This window comes from Saccopteryx leptura, chromosome 1 (genome assembly GCF_036850995.1).
Source record: "Saccopteryx leptura isolate mSacLep1 chromosome 1, mSacLep1_pri_phased_curated, whole genome shotgun sequence".
Lineage (NCBI taxonomy): Eukaryota > Metazoa > Chordata > Mammalia > Chiroptera > Emballonuridae > Saccopteryx > Saccopteryx leptura.
This window is the reverse complement of record NC_089503.1, coordinates 27,493,871-27,513,073: the sequence shown is the minus strand read 5'-3', so window position 1 is coordinate 27,513,073 and position 19,203 is coordinate 27,493,871. Positions and strand designations below refer to the sequence as shown.

Below are 19,203 nucleotides of genomic sequence, written 5' to 3'. Positions count from 1 at the left end.
TGGTTTACTCTTTCATCATTTGGAAGAAGATGTGTTAAAATGACAAAAAGGAAGAAAATATTCTTGTTGACTCTTTAGTAAAAAAATATTTGAGGGTATGAAAAACCTTGTTTTCTTTCTTGAGACATTAGCATATATCCCAAAGCTCTGGAGCAGAGCTAGGCCAAGATGGAGTGCTTGGCACAGTGCTGTCTGGGCCACACTGCTGCCCCAGCAGTGTCTGGCTGCTGCTCTCGGGGCGCGCTCGTCTAGCATTTTCTGTGGGTATTCCTTCTGTCGTGTGGTTGGGAATTTTAATATGTCAGGTGGGTTTGTATAACTGTCAGACTGGAATACAGTGTTTGTAGTTCAGAAGTAGAAGTGTCTTGAAGAGCTTTGTCACTGACGTGTTATCACGAGGCACCACTGGAGAGAATATGGGTCTCTGGCATCAACTGTAGAAGAGGCTTTGCTTTCTGTTATTTTGGAGTCCTTTTATAATGTGTTTGTGGTGCTAAAATGGAAATTTTTTGAAATGGGTAATTTCACAAATAACATTTTTTCAGTGTACTATTACATATAGTAACACAACTTTATTGAGGTATAATTTACATAACAATGTTTACCTAGTTTAAGTGCACAATGTAATAACTTTTAGTAAGTATATATAGTTTTACAGTCATCACTGCAATCCAATTTTAGAATATTTCTGTCACACCAAAAGCTGCCTGGTGTGTGGTTATAGACACTTTCTTCCTATATCACTAGCCCTAAACAGCCCTGATTTGGTCTTTGTCTTTTACCTTTTACCTTTTCTGGACATTTTTTTTCTTTTTTTTTTTCTTTTTTTTTTTTTTTTTTTACAGAGACAGAGAGAGAGTCAGAGAGGGATAGACAGAAACAGAGAGATGAGAAGCATCAATCATTAGTTTTTCATTGCACATTGCAACACCTTAGTTGTTCATTGATTGCTTTCTCATATGTGCCTTGACCATGGGCCTTCAGCAGACCGAGTAACCCCTTGCTCGAGCCAGTGACCTTGAGTCCAAGCTGGTGAGCTTTTGCTCAAACCAGATGAGCCTGTGCTCAAGCTGGCGACCTCGGGGTCTCGAACCTGGGTCCTCGGCATCCCAGTCCAATGCTCTACCCACTGCGCCACCACCTGGTCAGGCTTTTCTGGACATTTTATGTCAACAGAATCACATAATGTGTAGTCTTTTGTGACTGGCTTCTTCCATTTAGCATGATTTTGAGGTTCTTTCATGTTGTAGCCAGGTATCAGCAACTCATTCCTTTTGTTGCTAAAGAGCATTCCATCGTGATGCTTTCGTACTCTTATTGTTAGTATTTCTGTTATGTCACTGTTTTGGGATTGGTCAGTAGAATTTTAGATTACAGTATTATTCAATAGAACTTTCTGTGGTGATGGAAATGTTCTGTCTGCACTGTCCGATACAGTATCCACTCACCACGTGGCAAGTTCTTGAATGAACAGTGCAGTAAAATGTAAGAGGTCAGAGGGATGTGAGGAGTTAAAACTTTGCCCAGCGGTTTCCTTCTCAAACTGTTACTCATGGCCTCAGCCCTCCTGCAGAAACTAGATGGTCTAGAAGCCAGGTTGCCTGGGTTCTTGTGCCATGCAAATAATATCTTTTTCTCCTGTATGATGAAATGAAAAGAGTTGGCAGCCTTGCTGACTAGGGGCCCTTCCTCTATTGTCCAACACTGCCATAGGCACTGATTGGATGGAATTGGCTTTGCTGTCTGTCTGTACTCTTCTTTAACCAGATTAGGAACTTAATGAAGCAGGGCTGTCTTACTATTTTTTACCACAATGTCTTACACAGTGTCATTCACATAGGGATTTAGTAAATATTTTTTGAATAAACAATTGAATTATTTTTTGTCGGTAATCATGGCTGTCATGATGGTTCAACACAGCACAAAAAAGAGATTATTTTCTTTAATGAACATTAACAGGTGAACTTGACTCGAACCATTGAGCTAAAGCCAGCCCTAATGAGCATTAAAGTAGACTTGATTTACATGGTCTTAAGATAAAAACTTAACTCCCCTGCTGTTACTACCTCACCCATCTTTTAAATGAAGACTTTTATTCCTCATTTGTTTCAGAACAGAATTATTTTTTGAAAGTCACAATATTTGTTTAGTGAATAACATAAAGACCACTGTTAACTGTGTTTCATTAAGACTATATTTCATACCCAGAATTTCTAAAGAGAATGGGAAGCCTCTTTATTCTCTAACCGTTGGCCCTGGCAGCTACCCCTGGGACCAAGGAAGGATGCTGCTGCTGGCTTTGGTGCTGGGAAGCGGCCCCCCTGGGCGGCCTCTGCTTGGCCCCTCCTGGGGCCCGCACTCTCACTCCTGCCCGCTCCACTCGGCTGCACCATGAGGAGATGGCACAGGGGCACTGCAAGGCTGCCATCTCTTTCTGCAACCAGCCAGCAGACATCAATGTGGCAGCTGCGGAGCCATCTGTCACCCCACACCGACCATGATGCTCTGTCTTAGCTTCCCAGTTTTCTCCTCTCAACTCTGAACTTGTGGACAGAACCATATCTCACTGTTGTATTTATTAATACCCAGTTCTTAGTATAATGCCTTGTACATTAATATTTGCTGAATGATCTGTTTGAAATAACAGAGTATAGACTAGGGAGATAGAATGAGTATTAGTTATTAATGGTTATTAATAATTTACCTAACATTTTAATCTAAAGATGTTGCAAAGCGTTATTTGACTATGTATGTGAAGTTAACCTAACATTTCTAGTTCTTGTGGGGTTTTTTGTTTGTTTGTTTTCACACAGCTGCACATTCAAAACCTTTCTGAGAGAGAGATTAAGTAACCTGGTCAAGATTACTATTAAGTGTCAGAACTTGGACTTAAACCTTGTCTGAGTTAGAAGAGCTTTTTGTAACCATTCTGCCATGTAGCTTCTGTAAATTCTAGTGCTAAAATGTTGATCAAAGCTGAAACTGAGTATATTTGGAATCTTCATGTCTCATTATTTGGTCTCAAATTTTTTTTGGCATTTGTATATGTAAGGTATTTTTCCCCAGGAGAAGGAAGGAAAGGGCCCAGAGCAGCAAAGTGTGGAATAACAAAAGGCTTTATTGAGTACAACGCATCCCACCTGGCAAGGTTCCCTGGCCCGAGGAAAGAAAGATGGAGGCCAGGGAAGTCGCAAGGATCAAACCTCATGGGATATATTTAAAGGGTCCCTCTAGGGAAGTCGAGCTAATATGACGTGGTGAAATCTCACTGGCTGGCAGACGGTCGCTTTTTTCCAAAGGGTTCCTGCTAAGCTTCTTTTGGTGCGCTTGGTTGTGGGCTGTCCTAGCCAAAGTTCGTGGGTCTGGGTTCCCCAGGTGACCATCCCCCATTATCCACCAACCTTACAGTATAATGTTTGATTCATTGGTAAATAGAATCCTGGTTTCATGATATCTTAAAGGTACTGAGTTCTTATATAATAAGATGGCCTTTTAAAGTTGGCTGTGGTTCCTCTGGGAAGTTCACCATACAGTTACAGATTCTTTCCGGTGTTTCTTTTCTTTATCCCCATTCTTATATAGCTAATACATATGTCTATCTTATGTGAATAGATGTATATATAATTAATATAAAAGGGAAATAGGCTACCTAAATTTTTAAATGTTAGAAACATGCTACCAAACAAATGTTAGAACCAAAAGAAATATAAAGAACAGTTTGATTATACCTTATGAGGAAATGAGGATGTGTGAAATTATTGCAATTTTTTTTTGAAGTGTTTTAATCTTTAACTCATTATCTGTGAGGTACTAGCCTAGGGAATTAGGTAGACTATGAAACACTACTTAAGGTGTGTCCTGTTCCTATTATGAAGAAGCTCATAGTCTGGTAAACAGATGACAACCTAATTTTGAAAAAAAGTACTTAATAGTAGCAACATAACATTTTATACTGCAATTTCTGATTCATTGGAAATAAATTACAACTATGTAAAGCCAGTAGCCAAGGCCACCATCACAGCAGCCTGGCCCATGCAGGTTTGCATTGGATTCGGACAGTCGGTAAAGAAACAACGGAGCCAAAAACTGATGGGCCATCATCTTGAATCCTAGCTTGCACCCGGCGGGCAAGTAAAACACACACTGGGCTCCAAAACCCACTCACATTCAGTGCTCACAAAGCCACTGACTTATCCGAGTTTCCTAGAATCAAAGGTTTCTAGCTCACCAGCCTTATTCTCCTCTGTTCCCCATCTCCTTCCTTCTCCCTGCACAAGCTCTGCACAAACTGGCTTCTCACTCAACACTCCGCCATCTTGGCTGCTTCTCCTGGTCTACTCCACGTGGCCTTTTTCTGCTCTCCTCTGCTCTCTCCTCTAATATGAATCTCAGGAACTAAAGAGAGCAAGCTCCCGTTCTGCCCTCATTTTATACTGTAGATTCATAACCTTTAATCCAATATACAAAATAGGGGAAGTCTCTAATACAAAGTCACTTATCTGAGGCATAATGGCATTGTACCACCCCACATTAAAAAGGGTGGGAAAGGCTTAGTCCTAAAACCAAGCCCCAGGCCACAAGGATCCTGCCTGCCCACAGCCCGCCCCCAACACACATTAATATCACCTGGGCAATGGCCTCCACATGGGCAGCGCCATCTTTAACAAAGTGAGCATAATTTCTATAGTAGTTTGTTGGGCAGATTTTATCTGCCCAACAAACTACTATAGAAATTCAGGAATAGGAACAAAATCATCTAGGTTGAGCTATAGCTGAACTAGAATTTGTAAATGGTTCTTGAAAGGATGTTTGGAATTTAAAATAGATGAGCACAAGCAATAAAGCATCAACTTCTCTTTTCCCATGGCCAGAATTTCTTTTCTAGGTGTCTAGAAGTATTTAATTGCTAGCTGCCTAGTTCAATTGTTTTCTCCTTGGTTACAGCAGAAACATATAAAGGTGTGAATTTCTTTCCTTTTTGAAGGACAATCTATTTTAACCACTAAAACATCTGTTATATAAAGAAGTGTGTAAGATGATATAATCTGGCACTGTAGCTTTCTCTATGTTACATACAATGAATGGTCTTTCTGGTCTAATTCCTACTTACCTTGCCATCTTAATATCTCAGACCTTCTCTCAGGTACTATGAGACCAATCCCCCAGTTTCCTGTTTTTTTTGTGTGTCCCCCTCCCCCCACCCCCTCTACCCTTGACCTTGGGTATATTGTGCCTTCTGCCTGGATTACTCACCGCCCTTTTATTTCATTGTTTCCTCCTCATCTTTTCAGGCTCAGATAAGATGTCTTTCACCTTCCAAAAACTGAATTAGATGCCCATCCTGAATATTCCCATAGCATCCTGACTTCACCTAATCCTGCTATAAATTCCAATTAACTTGTCACTAGGAAGTAATCTCTTAACTTCCTCCCAACCCCCCACTTCTGTGCCCTCAGTGCCCTAATGTGTTTTCCATAAACAGTTGTTGAGTAGAAAAATCTCTTCATCTCTTTATACAAAGCACCTTTTAGGTGTTCGCTAGATATTATCTAACAGATTTATTTCATTAAAACAATATATATGGATAGTTCTGAATTGGTTAACTAAAGATATACTACAACTATCTATGTGAAAATCTTGGTATACTATGAAGTAATTTCTGTACAGCGACCTCTCAGAGCATATTTGTTATCTTAGTATTTTAGGTTTTCCTTCATATTCTTTTATTGAATGTTGCTATTAATATTACTGTACTAGCTATTTTGGGGGTATGTGTGTAAGGAGGGTTATATCTATGTTGCTTATTTTTCTATCCCTATTTTTTATTGTTTTTGTTTTAAGTCTATTATAAGCCACATTTTGAGAATCTCTGCTTTTAGTAGGTAGTTTTAATACATTTATATTTATTACAATTGCTGATACATTTGGATTTATTTCTGCCTTTTTTTGTTTTTGTTTTTATTTTTTGCTGTTTTTCTTTTTATAAATATTTCTTTTCAATAAAGCCTAAAAAAGTTTCTAGCATCCTTTAACTGTCATTTAAATATTGCCGTATTCATCTATTCTTTTTTAAAGACTTGAGTTTTACACATTTATAAACACTTAGAAATGACCTTGTAAATGATTACTGGTTAACATTTTTATCAATTTCTGTGCTAATTTGTTTCTTGTAGCCCATCGGTTGCCTCCCTGTTCACTTTTCTTAATGATCTATATTTTGTAATAATTCATAAGTAGGCGGTAAATTTTCTAACTCTTTGTATGTCTGAAGAACACTTTTTCTTTGTTCTTAAATGATGGTTTGGCTTCATACAGAATTTTAGAGTTATTTTCCTCAGCCTTTTGAAGATATTTCTCCATTGTGTTCTGAGCTCTATAGCAGCTGCTGAGAAGTGTGCTCTCAGTCTGTCATTGAGGTAATCGTTTTTTCCCTCTGAAAGCTTTTACAGTTGTCTTTTTGGTGTTAATAGTAGCAATTTCTCTACAGTGGATCTAATGTGGATTCATGTTTATATAGTCTGATTATCTTTTTTTTCTGTTTAACTTTTTAAATCAAGTTATTGTAGCAAGTGTGAACTCAGTTAATTTTTACATACATGAATATTTAGGCTACTACCACATAGAGGAAGATACAGAGACTGTTTCCAATAGGCTACAAGGCTTCCTGTGTCCTTCCCACTCCATACACCCTAGGTAGCCATTATTCTAAACTCATTCAGAACTCTTATTTTAAGGCTACTTGTCTTTTTCAGTTGTGAGAAATTCTTAGCTGTTAGGTCTTTCACCATTTCTTCCAGTCTCTCCCCTTGGAAATCCAGTAAACACACAGTGCATGTCAATATCTAACTCCTCTTTTCTACTTTTTATCTCCTTGTCTGCCTGTGTTAGGTTCCAGGTAGTTCCTTAATGCTATCTATAATCTACCATTCACTTTACTGTGTTCAGCATAGCCTGTTGGTTGTTTCTTTTTATTTTACTGACTGTATATTTCATTTCCAAGATTTCTAACTAGTTTGTTTCTACCCAATATTATTTTATTTCTGTATACTATTGTTTTTGTGATGGATGTTTCTTTTCATTTCTGTTTCTGAACATTTTCAAGATACTTATTTTAAAATCTTTGGCAGGTTATACTAAATGAATTGCATCTGAAATGGAATTGTTTCAGTTATTGACTTTTGTTGTTTTGTTTCTTAGCATTAGATTTGTTGACATGTTTTAGAACTTTGTTTTGCAGTTTACTTTTGAGGGGAAGGTGTTTGTGTTTTAATATCTTCCCTTTCCATCTCTCCCCTGCTGTCCCTCTCCCACCCTCCAATCAGGGGTTTTGCTGTTGGTATTAGAGATATTAACAGGTGCAGTAATGGAGCCCGAGGGCAGCTTGGTGCTGTTCCTGGTATAGAAACAGTGTTTTTGTTCCCCCACCTTCCTAGACCCACAATATTTACTAAAGCCACAGTCCTAATTGATAGGTATTGATTGCCAAAATTTTATCAGCCTCCTATTAGGAGTAGTGGAAACCACCCAGGCCTACCTAGCTTCAAGTTGAGAATCTGATTTGAGTCCCCTAGCTTCATGAGGTCACCTTCAGTTCCCTTTACTCTGGGAGAAGCTGCTATCCTTTATACTCAGTCTGGTTCTAGAGCTAGAAACCAACAAGTCAGTCCTGCTCAACAGTTTTGAGTTTCCATGCAGTTTCTGTTCCACAGAAATGTTTTTTGACCTCAGTGTATCTTTGATTATCATTCTCCTTTCTTAATATGCTTTATTCATTATGCTCTGTGGTGCCAGCAGGTTTCTGAACTCAACCTGTGGTGTTAACCCAGAAGCTCTATTAATTGTAAAACGTTTCTCTTTGTTATTAGAATAATAGTCAAAATATTTATATATTATAAAGGAACAAAGGTGGAGTCTGAAATTCACTTTTTTATAGGAGGATATGCATTTATTGCTATTGTCCCTAAAATGTGATTTCATTTTTATATTTGCTCAGTAATCTTTGTATTTGCTATTTTATATAACAAATATCCTTTATGTCCATTATAGAGCTTTTGGAAAGTAAAGCATCCATCTATACACACATGCAAACACACGTACATCACAATGAACTGCTTGTAATTCCACAGCCCAGAGATAGCTACTGAATATTTTGGTGTTTATTATTCATGTTTTACACACATAAACACACCAGCTCACATACTAACATTCATATTCTAAAAAAACAAAACAAACCCAGTCTTGTTTTATAGGTGAAGCTGTGAGTGCCGGAGATGCCTTATGTGAGATAGAGACGGACAAAGCTGTGGTTACCTTAGATGCAAGTGATGATGGCATCTTGGCCAAAATAGTGGTAAGTTTTTATTTTGATTGATTTCAGGAGGATGAGTTCTTAAATGTAAAGTTATTCAAAATAAAATTACCTTTAATTTTTACCTCTTTATTTATAGTATTGTATTATCTGCTACATGATACATTTTAAATTCAGACATATGAAATATTTTAGTGTTGAGGTATAATAATAGCCAGTGGTGGTCAGACAACAGAGAACTCTTTAAACCTTAACCATGGTGCTCAGTGTTTCCGATGTCCTCGTTGAGAATGAGAAGCATTCTGGCCTGAGGGATGAGAGAGGGCTACTTGAGGTGGAATTTGAAGACAAAGAAAGCAATAGGTTATTAAAGCTTAGAACTAGCAATTTCAAAGTTTATGATTGGTAAGATCAAAACGAAGGGGTGTTTTATTCTTATCACGGGAAAGGAAGAAATCTTACCTTCATTGTTTCCATTGTCCCCAGGACTGAAAGTGTGTAAAGTCATCTGCTCAGCTCCTTTTGCCAGACAAGGCTGTTTTGAAGATGTCCTGTGAAGTATTGTCTCTAGGTTTCATAGCCAGACTCACCGGCCTGGGTCATTCTTACAACTTGGACATTGTTCTAATCACTTAAAACATATTTATATGAAAAGATGTGTGTATGGAATATTTTACATACTTAAATATAGTTGAGTCTTTTCTGTTGATAGTATATTTTCTGTTCCATTTTTATGGAAAATATGTTTGTGGATCTAGCAAGACCAGTCCTTTTCTTTTAGATCTAAATTTAAATATATGCAGCTGTTAAACAAAAACACTTACCAGCCTAAAGCTTTTCTAAAAGAAAGGATTTGTTGGGCCAAATGTTAGCCAGAAAAAGGACCTGGCCCTGGAGGCAGAAAGTCTGAACCACCAGCAGCAGGGCTAGAAAAGGAGAGGACAGGTCATCTGTCCTGGAGATGAAGGCTCTAATGCAAACAGTTAGGGGGAGAAAGATGTTCATTGTTTTGAAAAAATTTACATTGGCTGTAGATACAGGGAGGGGGGGGACATAAAGAGGAGCTGGTTCTGGGCAAAATGCATAGTCCCTAGGAAGAAGTATTTGTTCCTTTGGATTGGTTGTGGGCAACCGTCCAGAAAGTTCAGGCTAAAGCAAGAAGCGGAGGCACCTGGCGGTAGGCTACTTGGCTCTTCTTTTAGATAATCCTGCAAATAGCTACCTGGAAGTTAAATCGAAGTTTCAACGTGTGCTCAGGAGTGTGAGCAGTCTTTTGTTGGTTTTGCCCAATAGTTGTTAACTGATTAACCTCTCCTATCTCTTCCTTCCGCCTAATGTAATTTAATTTAGGACACCTCAGAATTTTCTCCTTGTCACAGTCATTTTGAAAGCTCTTCTCTGAACAATCTTTACTCTATAACTAATTTAAAATATGGAGCTACATCTTGGATACACTAGTGGTTTTAGTGTAGGCTGAAGTTAGTACAGCCCTTTTTGTCTAATATAAGAAAGGTTACTTAAATACCAGAAGAAAATATGAAATATCGTATAGCTGTTAAAAACTATTTCCAGAAAAAAATATGATTTCTTTAGATATGTGTACATTAATAAATATTTTTAAAATTTTGAAAAAATGGTTTTAAAATTGTATCTAGATAGTGATTTCAGTCTTGTAGGACCACAAAGAAAAACTTAAGTATAGAAAAGAGTAAATGTTATAAAAATGTTGAATGTCTTTGGGGAGTAGAACCAAGTAATCTTTCTTCCCCATTTTTCCTATATTTTCTGAATTTTCTATAATAAGCATATTATTTTAAAAGAGAAATATTACAGTGTATGTGAAAGGTAAATGAATCAGAATGCATAAAGCCTGACTTTAGGGTTATGTGGTATATTCACTGATGGTACTTGTTTGTTTCTTAACTGCCAGAATATTCAATAGATAGTGTGTTGTAGCAGTTAAGACTATAGATTCTGGAGTCTTACTGCTGTCTGATTCATATAGCTAATAAGTCGTGACAGTTATTTATTTTTTAGTGATTGGCAATTTCTTTAACTTCTCTCTGCCTTATTCTTCATAATAAAGTTAATACCTATGTCCTGGGGCAACAGTGGAAATTAACTGAGAGAATACATATTGCACTCATCACAAGACCTGTTACCCACCAAATGTCAATAAATGTTGCTATTTCCATTATTATTATAGTTATTCTCTTAGCTCTTGGTGACCATTAGATCACCTGCTTTCTGTATGTTTGTAATAAATTGTAACGGTTGTGACTAAACATTAAGTGCCCATTCGTACCTCGATAGTTTGATTTGTACAGATGAGCTGCACATCTGTTAGTAGTTCCTTGTTGCTGTGTTTTCAAATCTGAAACTCCCCTCACCTCTGCTTTGAGCATGAATGTAACACTTTCCTTTGTATATTCTTTCCAAAGACCACAGTTTGAAATGTTATACTCTAATTAGATATAGAGATACACAGTTTTCATTTGTTTCCCTTTTTTTCTAGTTGCTTTTATTTTTTACATTCTACTTTGGCAGGCTTCATTTACTTGTCATATACCATTAATATATCTAATAGTAATAGCTGTGAAAAATACATTGTTGAAAGTGCTCCCTTGAAGGAAATATGAACAGAAGGCTAAAATTTCTTTGCTGTTATAACTAAATATAAATATATGATGTAGCAGCTAAGATTATAGGCTTCGAAAATATAAATATCTGTACCAGAAATAGTTTCTTTGACTAATTTATGCAGCATTTGAAAAAAGAAAACGGTTGTTTGAATTGCAATATGTAATAAATCCAGCTACGTTTTATTGTGTGTGCTTCTGGCAAGCTGTATTCCTGGTCTTAGATTGTCTCGATTGTTTGGCTATGAAAGTCTTCCAGAGTTGATAGAATTTTCCAGTTAGCTGCTTAGCAGTGCATCTCAGACTGCTAACAGTGTCATAGGTCGGTAGTGCCTGTTCATCTGGCCCCCTGGCGCTCTGGAAAGCAGCGGGGTATATGATTGATAGCAGCGTTAGTGGCACAAATAGCTATTTTCTTGCCAAAGAAAAGATTGTATGAATATCTTAGGGCTTCATGGCTTTATTAGTTCATGTACTTTTGGGTAATAGAAGCGGGAGTATATTAATGTCACAATGTATGCAATTTTACAGGGGAAAATGGAAAAAAAAAATTGAGGTGGCATTTCCCACCCCCCCCCCAACCCTACATGAGCAAGCAAGTTACTCCTTTTCTTTCCTTTTGTTTTATGTTATTTTTTAAAATGTTTATTTTATTGATTTGAGAGAGAGAGGAAGGGAGAGGCAAAGACAGGAACATGGATCTGTTTCTGTATGTGCCCTGACCTGAGATTGAACCGGCAACCTCTGTGCTTCCAGATGATGCTCTAACCAACTGAGCTATCTGGCCAGGGGCTTTTGTCTTTCATTGTAGAATAATTCTTATGTTAGCATAAATAGTAAAATGATTTTTATAGGAATACATAAAGCAGATTTTACTTTCAGACTCAAGGACTTATTAAAGCCAGGAGATGATATGAAACTCATTTTTTTAGTTTTCCTACATTTTTGAAAGAATTAGAAATTATAACCTATTTTGCTATTTACAAGGATTTATTTCCACACCTGGAGGGGTTTTTACATTCTCCCCTCAATTTCATTCTTTGTGTTTAGTCTTAAAATTTTTGCCTCTGAATTCCATTTTAAATATAAAATAATATTTATTGCATTTCAACTAGAACCAGAAAAAAAAGTTTAGAAGCTCTTAAAAAATGTTAATAAAGACTATTTGCTGCAGTTTAGATAATTTATGATTTATATTCAATTTAGTTCAGTTAATGGGGAAGTTAAATTCTCATTTAATTACTAGTAAATGGTTGAGCAGAAAATCTTAAATTATAGTACGCATACTGGTTCATAAGTTTAAATTTATTACTCTACACATTGGATAGCAGGTGTTTTAAATGATAAATTAATAAAATAGAATATTAGAATGACATTCTTGGAGAGTTTATTGGAGATTGTCTTCAATTTATTTCTTAGCTTTATCTCACTCTAATACTATGTCAACAGTGTTTTCTAAAGAATTTTTTTCAGGATGGTTTTATTTTATTGTTAGGTACTCCCCCCCTTATTTTTTATTAAATTCGCATAAGTGACTTCAAAGTTGCATTTTATAGTTTGAAAGTTTGTGGATGAAATTTAAACTTGTGTGTCAATTCTTCTCTGTGGACTAATATTTTTTTTTATATAAATTTTTTATTTCTTTTATTTCTTTTACAGAGACAGAGAGTGAGTCAGAGAGAGGGATAGACAGGGACAGACAGGAACGGAGAGAGATGAGAAGCATCAATCATTAGTTTTTCATTGCACGTTGTAACACCTTAGTTGTTCATTGATTGCTTTCTCATATGTGCCTTGACTGCGGGCCTTGAGCAGACTGAGTAACCCCTTGCTGGAGCCAGCAACCCTGGGCTCAAGCTGGTGACCTCGGGGTCTCTAACCTGGGTCTTCCGCATCCCAGTCCAACGCTCTATCCACTGCGCCACCGCCTGGTCAGGCTGTGGACTAATATTTTTAATTGAGAAAATACCCTCTCAGAGCTCAGAGACAATTTTATTTATTTTTTTTATTTATTTATTTTTTTACAGAGACAGAGAGAGAGTCAGAGAGAGGGATAGATAGGGACAGACAGACAGGAATGGAGAGAGATGAGAAGCATCAATCATTAGTTTTTTGTTGCGCAGTGCAACACCTTAGTTGTTTATTGATTGCTTTTTCATATGTGCCTTGACCATGGGCCTTCAGCAGACCGAGTAACCCCTTGCTCCAGCCAGCGACCTTGGGTCCAAGCTGGTGAATTTTTGCTCAAACCAGATGAGCTCACGCTCAAGCTGGCGACCTCCAGGTCTCGAACCTGGGTCTTCTGCATACCAGTCCGACACTCTATCCACTGCGCCACCACCTGGTCAGGTGCCTGGTCAGGCGAGAGACGATTCTATTAAATGGAAGATATTCTCAGTTCTATTTTTTTCTTAATGTAATAAATGATATTAAGATGGTTAATGAGTCTATGTTCCCCAAAAATTAAAAGCTAAATCAGTTATAGTCCACTTTAGATCTTCTCTTTTAAACTTGTTTTTTAGAATGGTAACACTGTCCTGAGGCGCTGTATGAAAATTGGATCGTGTGACTGCAGTTCACAGATTTGGTACTGATTGTACTGGGTGCTATCTCCCGTGCCAGACTGCGTTTGAAAATGACTAGTACCTGATAACCTTGTGATATTGAGCATTTAACACCTTTATGCTTCAGTTTTCTCATCTGTAAATGGGAATATTAATAGCACTTAACCTCATAAGCTTATTAGAGCTAAAAGAGTTATTTCTGTGCTAGAACAAAGCCTGATACACTGTGACTCCAGGACCTCAGTGACCGTTTCTCTGCCCCTCTGCTTTACCTTGTCATTGATTTGTATTTTCAGCTTTAGTGTTTCTTATTTGTCTTCCTTTTAAACCCAAATTCATTGTGTATATAAGTTAGCCAGTATATTTTAAAAATGAAAACAATTTAAAACGATAATGATTCAAACCTTGGTGGAGAACTTTTACTGAGAATTCAAACTAGCCAGGTGACTCAGCTCATCTGCACTGACCACTGTGCATGCTTCTTCAGTACTCACTGCAGCTCTCAGCTGTTCTACTTTTACAAAGAAAAAGATTTAAATAGTTTCTTAACTTATTAATTTTTAATGTCAGAATAAAAACACTGTGTTTACCAGCTCTTACATGGAATGAACCCCCTCAAACAGTTGAGGGTTCCCAACCTCTGCTGCGGTTTTGTTGGCTTGTGACTTCATCTCCTGTCCTTTGGCACACCCATAATCTTAGGTGGCTGTCCTTAGCACATTTGTAGATGATTTAAGTCAGCCTGTTGAGGTATCTCTGGAAAGAGGCCCTTCTGGGAGTTCATGCCTTGGGACAGAATTCAGCCTCTGTAGTGTTGTGGAAAAATAGTTTGTAACAGGCCTTACCACCTGTTGTTTCATATTTGCTATTTACTCTGTAGGACTCCAGCCTTATTAATGCTGGGCTTTAAGGAATGAATTTTTCAACCCTTACTAAGGGACACTCCTCTGTAGTCCAGTCTTGATCCGTGTTGAGTATAGTGTTTGTTTTAAAAATCAGTAACTTGGAGGAAAAGACCACACCATGATAATACCTTTTACACTTAGGTAGTGGTTACTAGATGTCTGGCCCTGTTTTGTGTCTTCTCTCTAACTCATTTATCCCTCATAACAAGTCTGAGTAGCTACTATTATTATTTCTATTACGGATGAAGAAACAATCATGGTGAGATAAACTAAGACCAGGGAAGTCTATGTAAAGGACCAGGGGGTAAGGCGAATACATTGAATGACAGATACCAGATCCAGTATTTCAGCATTAATCAGCAATTTTAGCAGGGCTAAGTATAAAATTCCTGCGTTCATATTAAGAGATCAGTGGCACAAGGGTGGGAAAGGATTTTGATCGAAGTAAACCAGTGCCTGGGAAAAGAACTGGGTGTTTGAGGTGCCCTGGAACTCTGACTGCTCTAGTGGAGTCTCACATCCACGTCGCTGCCCAGAGGGAGCCGTAACAAAGGCTTGCTTGTTTGGTTTCTAAACACAATTGGGAAAGAGCATTATTTACTCTTCTGTTACTAAGTCTACACCAATTTTAAATATTTGCTGACTAAAACAAAAGCAGACTAGTCTACAGGAAACTAGCACACCTCTAAAAGATCTCTAAGGGAATAAAAGATTTCTAAGGGAACAAAGAAAGTTAGAGAAATGACCTTAATGTCATTTAGTGATTTAATGACATTAAATGGAACAATGGTAGACATTATTTTCTTTTAACTTCTGCTATATATTCAAGTTGTGAGGTAGTATACAGTTGTCCACTATATTTGGGTATCATACTTCATGGTGTCATTTTTTAATGGGAAAAAATGTGAAGTTAAATTTTATTTGATATTTAGATATGATAAAAGTTGAAATACTGAATGCTAGTTGTTTTGTGGAGATGTCAATTGATAGAATATATATGGGAAACATTTATATGGTTTATTGTAAATAAAATAGATTAGGTACGTGTTTCAGATTTAATATAGTGACTGATTCAGATTTCAGAAATCTATTGATATTTTTCAACACAACATTTCTATTTATTAAAGAATGCTTTGCGTTGATGTTCTTTTTACCTGAATATTGATCCTATTTCTAGTTCAATTTTGATAGAAATTAGCATCAAGTGTACTTTATATCACTTAGTATTTGTTTCTATTAATTTTTTTTTAAATATCAGCCATTTTGCTGGGTGATTTTTGAGTTAGCAATGCATAAGCAAGTAATTGGACTTTTTTAGAAGAAAAATTAATAGTAATCTTAACTCATTTTTTAAAATGTATTAAATGAGTAGTCTAAAGAAGTAAAACTGTTTAGTATGTGATGAAGAACTAAACAGATTGTTCTAGGTTTCTTTAGTATTTTCCCACAATTTGCAATTCCTTAAGTGTTTTTACCAAGTTTTAAATACTCATTTCTTATATATATTTTGTTTAATCTTGTTTCTTCTCCAGCAGTAATTACTAAATTAGAAAGCCTCCTTACCCCCGGAACTGATATTTTAGGAATAGTGCAAGTACTAATCAACATCAAAATGAGTGTTGCTCAGAAATGCCAGTCTCATTCTAGCAGTTATGCTTTTAATTACTGTATTAGTTAACATCCTTCAACCTGTCATTCAGTCCATTAAATTACATCTGTAATAAACTTTATTTAAAGTAATTGAAAGGAAATAATAGAAAAATTTTAAAGGAATGACATTTTATTCTATTACCAAATTTATAAAATATTGTCATCTGAAAGTTTTCTGGGGATAAGAATTGCTCTTTTTTAAAAAATAAATTAATACTACTGAAGCACTTAAAACATATTTACCTTAACCTTTATCTTCAATCTTATTTATATTTTTAAATGGCCTTATCTATGAAAGTGTGTTTGGTCAGCTGAGACACTACCATGTTTCTTATATGCCTATAAAAAATTTATGCAGTTTTATTTTATTTCTCAGGTTTATAAATATATAGAGAAAGGTGGAACTGCACTTAACATTAACCACAGTATTCAACCAATTCTGTGTATAGGAGATGTTTTTTTTTTCTAGATTAAGTTTATTGAAAATATTTTTCTTTAATTAATTTTTGTAAGGTAAATAGGACCCATTTTGGGGAATTAATCTCTTATGAGTTCTTGGAATCCCTAAGCCCTGTATAGAGACTCAGGGAAAGACAGATGGTTGAGACATAGCCACAGTCTTCTGTTTTGGTTTTGTACTAATTGGCATCAGAAGGAAGATGGCCCTAGATGTCATATATTTCAAGGCTGTCAGAAAGAGGTGAAATTCTAGATTTTTTATTTTAGGACAGCAGTTTTCAACATTTTTAATCTCATGACATATATAAACTACTGAAATTATGGCGAACACCAAAAATTATATATGACAAAATAAATTTGACAGAAATAAATAGGTATAATCATTCCCACCAGATAGCTATTTTTGTGTTGGCTATTGTCATTTTTTAATTTGACAGTCTTAAGGGAAAGAGGTCAATGCCCCTGACTAAATAGTCAAGTACTGCATATTCTAAAACGTCATGTTGCACACCGGCTGAAAATCGCTGTTTCCAGAGGTAGCGTTAGTAACTAGGAGGGGAAAGTTGTAAAGGGAGGTGTGAGTGGGGGAAGGTAGGAGTAGATGAATGGGAGAAGGGGGAGGCAGGCTGTCTTGGAAGCAGATTTTAGCTCAAATTAAGAGGTATTTCTAATGACCACAGAATGAACCATCAAAGAAATAAACTACTTCATAAGGTCATAAGCAAAGCTTTCCATCTCTAAGGTTCTTTTCTTTTTAAAATGTAGGTTGAAGAAGGATCTAAAAATATACGGCTAGGGTCACTTATTGGTTTGCTAGTTGAAGAAGGAGAAGATTGGAAACATGTTGAAGTTCCTAAAGACGTAGGTCCTCCAGCAGCCACCCCAAAGCCGCCAGTGCCTCCGCCCTCGCCAGGGCCCCCCATCTCCGTCCCTGCGAAGAAGGAGCACCCTCCAGGGAAACTGCCGTGAGTATGTTTATTTGAATGACAATGTAAAAATAAACATTATGGCAACCTTTAGAGTATTTTAATCATTATAATATTTAAAAGATATACAGTAAGTAGGAAGATGCTGGCTTTCCTTTTTTCTCTTAGGAAGCTGAGATTTAAGAATGGGTATTTTACCACCATTGTTCATTCAACAAACAAATAGTAACTGAACACCTGCTGTGTTCCAGGTGTACTGGGCAAGCCCGCCCGGCACACCCAGGGGAGAACAAAGAGGTCTGTGTCCACATGGAGCTTGCATGGCTTTAGAATTCCAGAATGGAATTCAGTATGTAAAACTTCATATTGTGTTCCCATTCGTGGATTCTAGTTACCGGGATAAAAATACAAGTAGAATTGATCATTTTAAATGCTTTCCTTTTCTAACTGTTCTGCATTTGAGTTAAAGACAGGTTAGAGCTCAGTTTCATCTAGTGTTTCTGAAACAGCACATATGCTTAGGAAACGTCGTCTTACTTGAGCTTCCCAGAGCTTGAACTGGTGGGCTCTGAAAACTAACAAGTTTCATGCATTTAATATTCTCTGGAACACAAACTTATAGAAAAAAGTTATTTGTAGAGAAGAGGTCCTAGACCCACTTTTGAACTTAAATAAAACTGCAGACCAAATTTACTTAGGATTTTTTTCTTTAGTTTACTATAGTCAGTCCTTGTCAGAAAAAAATCAGTGTTTTTGAAGTACCGAGTTTTAAATTCCCATTGTCACACAGTATTTCTGACTCTGTTACTCCCCTTTATTTTCTCTTACTAAAATCGGAATGCAGGCTCATGGACGTTTTGTACTTACTTCCCTTCTCCCCTTTAGAAAGAGATGGCAGTGTGGATGCACCCTGGCTCTCTGTCAGGGTCCTTCGTTAGAGTCCTACACAGGTCTGAGGCCCCTGGTGTGGGTTTAAACCCTGCTGACTGAACCTGCAGTGTTGGCCAAGCAGGGATTTTCTTTTTTTAAAAAGTGATTTTTGAATTGGTTGGTTACTAGTTAATCTCATGTAAAAATGGGTAATTTCAGTGAGGATTTGGAAGCACCAAGCCCACATAGTAGAGCTCTTCCTGGCAGTGCAGCACGTGCCATAGTCGCTCCTCTTCCTTTCTCCATAGTAAACTTACGGACTCGGCCCATTCTGTAGTCTTCCTATCTGACTGTGCAGTTGTTTGTGTTTGCTGCTGTGCTTGAAGGCCTCAGATGAAGAGTAGGCACTTACTAGTCATGTGACCTTTCAGTGTGTCTCACTTTTCTTGTCTGTAGAATCAACATAATGTTTTTGCCTCTCTTACTCTTCTGGAGGGTATGTACAGTAAAAAATGCTCTCATGTAAATACTAAGGACTTGAGCAAGTTCATGAAAGATACAATTTGCCTGATCTGTGATGGCACGGTGGATAAAGCGTTGACCTGGAATGCTGAGGTTGCTGGTTCAAAACCCTGGGCTTGCCTGGTCAAGGTACATATGGAAGTTGATGCTTCTTGCTCCTCCCCCGTTCTCTCTCTCTTATCTCTCTCTTTTCTCTCTCTTTCTCTCTCTCTGTTTCTCTCTAAAATGAATAAATAAAACCTTAAAAAAAACTAAAAAGAAAAAGATACAATTCAACCACAATAAAACCATCTAGTTAAAATAGGCAAAGTGTCCAAAGAAGATACACAAATGGCCAATAAACATGAAAACATGTCTAAT

The 19,203-nt window shown here is 37.0% G+C and overlaps 1 protein-coding gene across 1 annotated transcript in view; it reads left to right on the top strand.

Moving 5' to 3' along the window:
* PDHX (pyruvate dehydrogenase complex component X) overlaps positions 1-19,203 on the top strand; it is a 57,484-nt gene that overhangs the window by 18,417 nt on the left and 19,864 nt on the right. The window contains exons 3-4 of the mRNA XM_066363395.1: positions 8,250-8,350; positions 17,291-17,490. Of these exons, the coding sequence (XP_066219492.1) occupies positions 8,250-8,350; positions 17,291-17,490 (301 nt within the window). The remainder of the gene's footprint in view (positions 1-8,249; positions 8,351-17,290; positions 17,491-19,203) is intronic.